At 39.9% G+C, this 8427-nt stretch overlaps 1 protein-coding gene across 1 annotated transcript; it reads left to right on the top strand.

Moving 5' to 3' along the window:
• Positions 1-2832: 2832 nt before the first annotated feature.
• Positions 2833-4049, top strand: LOC115846253 (nuclear envelope pore membrane protein POM 121-like). Its single transcript, XM_030844812.1, is given in 2 exon segments — positions 2833-3136; positions 3139-4049. Coding segments are annotated over 2 exon segments (1215 nt in total).
• The last annotated feature ends 4378 nt before the right edge of the window (positions 4050-8427 follow it).

Below are 8427 nucleotides of genomic sequence, written 5' to 3'. Positions count from 1 at the left end.
GGAGGAATGACTCTAAGGGTGGGTCAGGGGTCAGCAGAGCTGCTACTACCACCATGGGTCCCGAACGCACAGGCCCAGGCAGCAGGACTATTTCCTCATTGGTTCCAGAGGGTTTGGGGATAAAATTCTGGGAGAAGAGGGCAGAGCCACCACCCTTGTTGGACAGAAAATTCAGCCAAAGTGGATTTCCTTAAAATCTGATGGAACTTTCCACAGATGTTTCTTAAAATTAGCCACATGTTAATGTCACACAAAAAATGTCAGCACGCAAATGTGTGCTGTAGAAATATTGCAGACTGGAGAGTAAAAGTTGTGAGTTCTAGTACTGATGTTGATATAATAAACTAAATCTTTGAATAAATTAAAAATGTAACGGAATTTGCCCTGCTAGGTTTTGGGCTTGCTTAGGACTTGTCAGCCTTCTTCTTTCCAATTCTTCCTTTTGGAATGGGAATATCTATCCAATACCTGTTCCACCATTGTATTTTGGAAGCCCATAACTTGTTTTGTTTCATAGGTTCACTATTGTAGAGGAATTTTGCCTCAGGATGAATCATACCACTAGTCTCACTCATATCTGATTTAGATGCTATTTAGATGAAATTTAAGACTTAGAGTTGTTGTTGGAATGGCTGTTGACTTTTGTGGCTGTTGGAATGGGACATATATTTCACATCTGAGGACTTGAAATTTGGAGGCTGAGAGGGTGGAGTGTTATAGGTTAAATTGTATCCTTGCAAAATACATATGTTGAAGTCCTAAGCCCTAGTACCTCAGAATGTGACTGTATTTGGATACAGAGTTTTTAAAGAGGCAATTAAGGTTGAATGAGGTTATTGGGAGTGGGCCCAAACCCAATTCGACTTGTGTCCTTAAAAGAAGAGATCAGGACATGCACACACAGAGAAAAGAAAGACCATATGAAGATACAGGGAGAAAAGACACAGGCCATCTACAAACCAAGGAGAGAGGCTTCAGGAGAAATCAACTCTGCTGACAACTTGATCTCAGAATTGTGAGAAAATATATTTCTGTTGTTTAACAACAACAACAAAAAAGAACTACTAATACAAGCTGCTATACAGATGAACCTCAAAAACATGCTAAGTGAAACGAGGCACAAGAGACCATATATTGTAAGAGTCTGTTTATATGAAAGGTGTCCAGAAGAGGCAAATTTATAGAGACAAAAAGTACATTAGTGGTTGCCCAGGCCTGTGAGTAAGAATGGGAAGTGACTGCAAATAGGCATGAGTTTTCTTTTTGGGTTAATAGAAATGTTATAAAATTAGATATTGGTGAAAGTTACACACTTTACAAAGTTACTAAAGATTCTTGAAGTGTAATATTAATACAGGTGAATTTTATAGTACATAAATTATATCTCAATAAAGTTGTTTTAAAAATTAATGGTTGAAAAAGTTCCTTAAGATGATACTCATTGGATAACAAATTTTAATGTGTCTATAATTAGGATTTATTCTTTAACTGAGAACCTTCAAATACCTGGAACAACTCCATTCATATTGTGGTAGAATATCCACCCATCATAAATTTTTCTTTTATTTCATTTTAAAAAGGGCTTTGAAGCACAGCAGGCAGATAAAACACTGGGAGATTAAGTCAGTCTTGTTAAAATTTTTTGCATAAAAATGAAAGTCAAACTCCTGAATTTTAGAACCCACTAGAATATTTAAGTATAGCCCTTTAGATGTTGGTTACACAAAATCATACTTCCCTCCTCTGCCTGCTGAGAGCAGCAATGACTGGAATAACTCCTTTGAAAAATGACCTGGCCTGGTAAAAGGTCACGGGTCATTCACTAAGTGATAACAATTCAAAATAAGGCAAAAAGATTTCAAAACAAACAAACAAAAAAAACAAAACCGAAGAAGTGGGGGTAATTACTAAAACCTCAAAGATTTTTATATAGTCTGAATATTCTAATGTATTCACCATTCAACTAAAAATATTAACTTCAGTCAGAATACTTATAGGGAGCCAAATTCTGAGTTCAAATTTAAATTGCCAGGTCACTTCTCCCATCCCATAGACACAAACTTACTGAAAGGGAATGACACAAAGGCCTACAGGATCTGCTAAGAGGCAGAAAACAGAGATTAGGATGAAGGTAAAGCACGACCTTCAAAACAGGAATTCAAGTTTTAGGTCCCAGATAACATAGCTCCTGGACATAGAGCTGCCTAAAAAGATACCAGTTCTCTACCTGTAAGTTTTGACTTCTGGTCATTATAAACTGTCTTGGAAACCTTACTTCCCAGGGAAGGGGACGGGGAGCCAAGAAGGGGCACCTGGAAAGTAAGGTTCTCTGGGAAGGAGAGGAAGATGGGGAACAGCACATCCACTCTGGCTTCCCGCATCCCGTGGGTTCCCTCCTGTGGTCCTCCTTCCCCCTAGACGCCTGGGTGGCTATGCCATCCCGCAGGATCTCGGCAGCACAGGTTCTGAACGGCTTTCACCTGGGGCATCCGGTGCTGACCCCAGAGCTCCAGCATAGAGTGAGCGCTGCTAAGCCCGGAGCTGTTCGGGTTGGGGGAACACCGCCAGTCACTTTCCCGCGAAGAAGCTGGGGACTGGCCGCGGGAAGGGCGGCTGCACCCCAGGCAGCCGGTCCTCCACTTGCCAACACCCGAGGCCCGCAGCAGCGGTCCGGAAGCAGGCGAGGCCTCTCGCAGGTCTCGCGCCCCCTTTATTCACTCACTCGTTCCAACAACGCGTCACAGGCGGCACGCCCGACAGTCAGTAGCTAATGGAAACCTCTCTGAGCCACTGACTCCATTTGAAGGACCCGACCGTTCAGTATTGTGCCTCATGGGCGGTTACCTGAGCCGGCCTTGCCGACGCCAGCAGTCGCCTGCTCTGCGAAGCGGGGACCAGCCGGAGAGAACCGAGCTCCTCGGGCCTGCGCAATCTGCCCGCCGTTTTCCCCTCCCTTTCCGCTTTCACTCGGCGGTCCCAACCCTGGACCTGGCTCGCAGGCTGTCATACGAGGATCCTGTGGCTTCACCCTGTCGTCGTTGGCACCGTCGGCTGTTTATCATAGCCCATCAGTGGCAATATCTAATCCAGCAAGCCTGGTGTTTATTTCTGGGGGTCTTTCCCTCGGTGCCCTGGAGTAGAAGCCACTGCTGTCTGCTTACAGCTCCAAGATGTTCTGTACCTCAGTGATCCCGAAGATTGCACCTGCTAAGGGCAAACTGACACTCCTTTTGGCTCTGAAGCAGATAATCATCTGTATGTGGTCTTCACTGTCTGTTCACCTCCCAAACTTTTGTGGAAAGGAGATCCTGGTGAGGGCCCTCGAAGAAAGCAGTCAACTGAGAGCCAAGGAAGAGAAGGACCTGACAGCCCTGGCTGAGAGCAGGAAAGGGCTAATGAAGCAAAAGAAAGGACACTCAGCTCCCGAGAGTCAGGACGAACAGAGAAGTGGCTCAAACCCCGGTGGGAATGCGCAGTCTGTGTTTAGAGGGCCGATGGCCAATGGGGTCCTCTCTTCCTTTGTGCCCGGGCCTGGGCCTCTGAAGAGAGACTTCTGTTCCAAGAGCTCTGAAGATATCCTGATTGGGAAATCCCAGACCTACTTTCTGAGCTCATGCAGCAAACGAAATGCCATCTCCAGTTCATACAGCTCCACTAGAGGTTTCCCACAGCTGCAGAAGAGTGGTCCAGGTGCAGCGGGGCTCCTGGGCCCAGCCTCATTGCATCCTCGTGTGCTTTCAAAGAAAGCCAGTGAGGAAGGCTGTCAGTCTAGCCCTTCAGCCTCAGTGGAACCACAGAAGAAGACCAAGCATGAAAAGGTTGTGGATGGCCCCTTAGAGCAGAAACAAAACTTATATTGCTCACAGCCATCTGATAGCTCCAGACACCGGAAACAGAAACGCAAGATTCCTCTGCTGATGCCCTCGAGACGAAATGGCCCACTGATTTTGCCCCCACCACCCCAGCTAGGTTATCGAGTCATTGCTGAAGACCTTGACATGGAGAAGAGAGCTGCGATCCAGTGGATCAACAAGGTCTTGGAAGGGTAAGACAGAAGCTATCTCAGACTGCAGAGCCCCTCAGCCTTCTTGTTTCCACTCTGCCAGCCCCCAGAACTAATTCACAACTGAGGAGCTTCTGGAAGATGTAGAGCTCCCCAGGCCCAGTGGTCTTCCCGTAGCTGGCTGGAGCAACCACTTCTATGGGCTGTTTGTCCTGGTTTTCCCTGTTTGTCTTGCTCCACCTGGCTTAAAAAAATTTTGTTCCTTTTCCCTGGCCCACCAGGGTCTGTTCCCCAGTACTTTGCTGCTTGGCCCCTCAGTGGTTCCCCAGTGGTCAGGATCCTTGCAACAAAAGAGGGACACTTTGGACCAGTGTTCCTCCAGGCAGGAGCAATATACCACTGCTATAATATAGTATACCAACTATACCACTGCTGCTATAGTTGCCTCTTCCCACCTTCTCCATTTTCTTAATTGGGCCCTGGTCCATCTTTCTTAGAATCTATATATTCTCTCTCTCTCTCTGAACATTTGGTACTGCATGAACACACAGTTGATGAACAAAGTCATATATGTCACATACATATAGTCACATATTTATATGTCATATATATTTATATATAAAGTCATATATAATGTAATATATATTATGTGTATACTATATATTATATAATGTAACATAAGAATACACAGTATATATACATTATATATTACATATGTATAATATACTATGTATATATGTATAACATATATGTATATATGTGTATAATTAGTATGTGATTATAATGTATAATATCAATATATAATATTTGTAATATTGCATGTATATATTACATATTCATATATAATATGTATAACAGTGCATATTACATTTTATAACATATACATATACATGTTTAATACGTTATGTATAGAATATATATATTTTTGATTTTGCATATTTTATTTTATTAGAATTATAATATAACATTTATTATTTTTCTCACATATTTATTGCTTTTTATTTTTATTTATTTATTTATTGGAGTATAGTTGCTTTACAATGTTGTGTTAGTTTCTGCTGTACAGGGAAGTGAATCAGCTATATGTATACATATATCCCCTCTTTTTTGGATTTCCTTCACATTTAGGTCACCAAAGAGCATTAAGTAGAGTTCCCTGTGCTATACATTAGTTGTCTATTTTTTCATTAGTTATCTATTTTTATCTATTTTATACATATTAGTGTATGTGTCAATCCCAGTCTCCCAATTCATCCCACTCACCCTCCCCCTTGGTGTCCATACCTTTGTTCTCTACATCTGTGTCTCTGTTTCTGCCTTGCAAGCAGCTTCATCTGTACCATTTTTCTAGATTCCACATGTATGCTTTAATATATGATATTTGTTTTTCTCTTTCTGACTTACTTCACTCTGCATGACAGTCTCTAGGTCTATCTACATCTCTACAAATGATGCAATTTCATTCCTTTTTATGGCTGAGTAATATTCCATTGTATATATGTACATCTTCTTTATCCATTCATATATAATATTACATTACATTACATATAATAATATATGTTGAATACATATGTGACTTTTTGCTAATTTGTCAAATATTCCTATCTTTGCTTTTTGAATTCACAGTGGAGGAAGAATTGGCTTGTATGAGTGTCCAGACTTTTAACTTTTCAGGTTTTCTGTGGCCCAGCTGGGAAATCTGGAACCACTTTACACCTCTAGATGCTGAGTCCTGATTTCTGTGTTTTGGAAAGGCACTTGCCTTTTCTCTCTCTGCTTGTCACCTGCCTACCTGACCTCACTATGGGCTGGATCATGCCTAGTGTATGTTAGGGAATGATGTGACAACTTTAGTCTTTTAAAAAATTTTAAATATGATATAATTTTAGACTTGCAGGATAGTACAGAGATCTCCAACTAGTCTTCATCTAGCTTCTCCTAAAGTTAACATCTTAAAGAACAGTTATTGAAACCAGGTAATTAACACTGTTACAATGTTATTAGCTAAACTTCAGACTTTAATTGGATTTCCCCATTTTTCCAGTAAAATTTTCTCCCTGTGTCTGTATCAGTCCAGAATCCCACATTTCATTTAGTTGTCATGTCTCCTTAGTCTACTCCAAAGTGTGACCATTTTTCTATCTTAATATCTTTTGTGACCTATATACATTTGAAGAGTACCAGTTAGGTATTTTGTAGAATTTTCTTCAATTTGGATTTGTCTGCTGTTTTCTCATGAGTACATTGAGCTTATGGATTTTTAAGAAAAAATCCCACATAGGTGATGTATCCTTCTCAGCATATGGGAAATATTAATCTTGATCACCTGATTAAGGTGGAATCCGCCAGCGTTCTCCACTGAGTAGTTACTATTTCTCCCTATTTAATACATAGTTAAGTGAGTCATACTTCGATGCTACACAAAACTCCTGTTTATCCTTAAACTTTCACCACTAATTTTGCCATCACCAGTGGATCTTGCCTGCAGCAATTATCATTGTGGTGTTCTAATGGTGATTTTCTGCCTCTCTTGTTCTTCTACATTTAATTAGAATTCTTCTCTAAGGAAGAGTTCTCTGCATTTATTTATTTATTCAGTCATTTATATCTGTATGGACTCATCAATATTTATTTTTTTATTTGGGCTGTATCTATTATTATCACTGTTAATTTTGTTGCTCAAATTGTTCCAGATTTGACCATTATAAGTTCTTTCAGATCAGATACTGAGTCTTTTTAACATGGCTGCATCTTCCTCCCCGCTTTTCCCAAGGATTTTTTTACTGTCTAGCCCACAAGATGCTCCAGGGTTAGCTTGTATTTTACCTGCCCCAGTTCTGGAGTCTACCACTTTTCCAAGGAGCTTTGGTTCCTTTTATTGGAGAAGAAATTTAGAAAACAAAATCTGGGCATTTTGGTGTGCTCATGGCTACTGGGGAGTATTTTTTTTTCTAGGTCCTCTCAACAGACAGAACTGGAAATATATGTTCCCATTTACACACACTTACATATATTTCTGTATTTCTCTATGCTTCTGTGGGTGTGTATGCATCTGTGTGTGTGTGTGTGTAAATGAGTTCATACTGATACCTCAGACTCTAATATAGTGTAGAACCAGGGTTCATTTTAGAAATGTTCCCCTTGGCTTATGTGTAACTTCTTCAACAGTTTCTCCAGAGAAACCTGGTTTAATTATCTACAGTATATTTACTTATTTGTCCAATTAAAAATGCACGTAGTTTCACAATTTCCAACCCTGTGAGCAATTTACTGAAGTGTTTGTGTACAATTCTTTCTGTATTTAGCCTTGCAGCATCCACGAAAACACTGCTTTTAAAAATTACTTGGTTTAACTCCTTTCAGCAACCCTGCAGCAAGATTATGTAATCAATTTGTACCATACTTAGATTCATTTGTCATAGTCTGCATTCCATTTTGGGTTCCTCCAACAACCTGGTTGATTTTGATTTGCAAAGTAAAACACTCTTTGTGGAATAAAGTTTGCTTACATTTTTTGAGTATTTTTGTGTCTGTATTCATGAGCGATGCTGGTCTGAAATTTTGTTTTCTTGTGATGCCTTTGTCTGGTTTTGGTATCAGGTTAATACTGCCCATGCAGAATGAGTTGGGAAAGCTTCCTTCCCTCCTCTACTTATGGAAGAATTTGTAGAAGGATTGGTACAATTTATTCTTAAAATATTTGGGAGGATTCACCAGTGAAGCCATTTGGCTCTGGGTTTTTATTTATGGGAAAATTTTCATTTACTAATTCAGTCTCTTGTTATAGGTCTCTTGTTATAGGTGTAAGGTTTTCTAATTCTACTTGAGTTAGTTTCAATAATTTGTGGCTTTCTGGGGACTTTGCCTACTTCATCTAAGTCATATAATTTGTTGGCATGAAATTGTTTGTGGTATTTTCTTATAGTTCTGATATTGTTAAGGTAGGAGGTGATATACTTTCCTCAATTCCTAATTGCTTTCACCGTTTGATATTATGTGGGGCTGGGAGGTCTCTGGTGGACCAATATCCTGAACTTGGCGCTCCCACCTCAGAGGCACAGACCTGACACACAGCTGGAGCACCAAGACCCTGTCAACCACACGGCTCAGAAGAAAAGGGAGAGAATAATTAATTAATTAATTAAAAAGAAATAAAGTTTTAAAAATTGTTTAAAACTAAAAATAAAAAAGTAATTAAAAAATAGAAAGAAGAGAGCAACCAAACCAGAAAATAAATTCAACAATGATAACAAGTGCTAAAAACTATACTAGAAAAAACCCAAAAAACGGACAGACAGAACCCTAGGACAAATGTTACAACAAAGCTATACAGACAAAATCACACAAAGAAGCATACAGATACACACTCACAAAAAGAGAAAAAGGAAAAAATATACACATAAACATATTAAAAAAAGGAAGAG

The sequence above is a fragment of the Globicephala melas genome, chromosome 3 (assembly GCF_963455315.2).
Source record: "Globicephala melas chromosome 3, mGloMel1.2, whole genome shotgun sequence".
Lineage (NCBI taxonomy): Eukaryota > Metazoa > Chordata > Mammalia > Artiodactyla > Delphinidae > Globicephala > Globicephala melas.
Note: the sequence above shows the minus strand (reverse complement) of the source record. Positions and strands in the feature narration are given on the sequence as shown.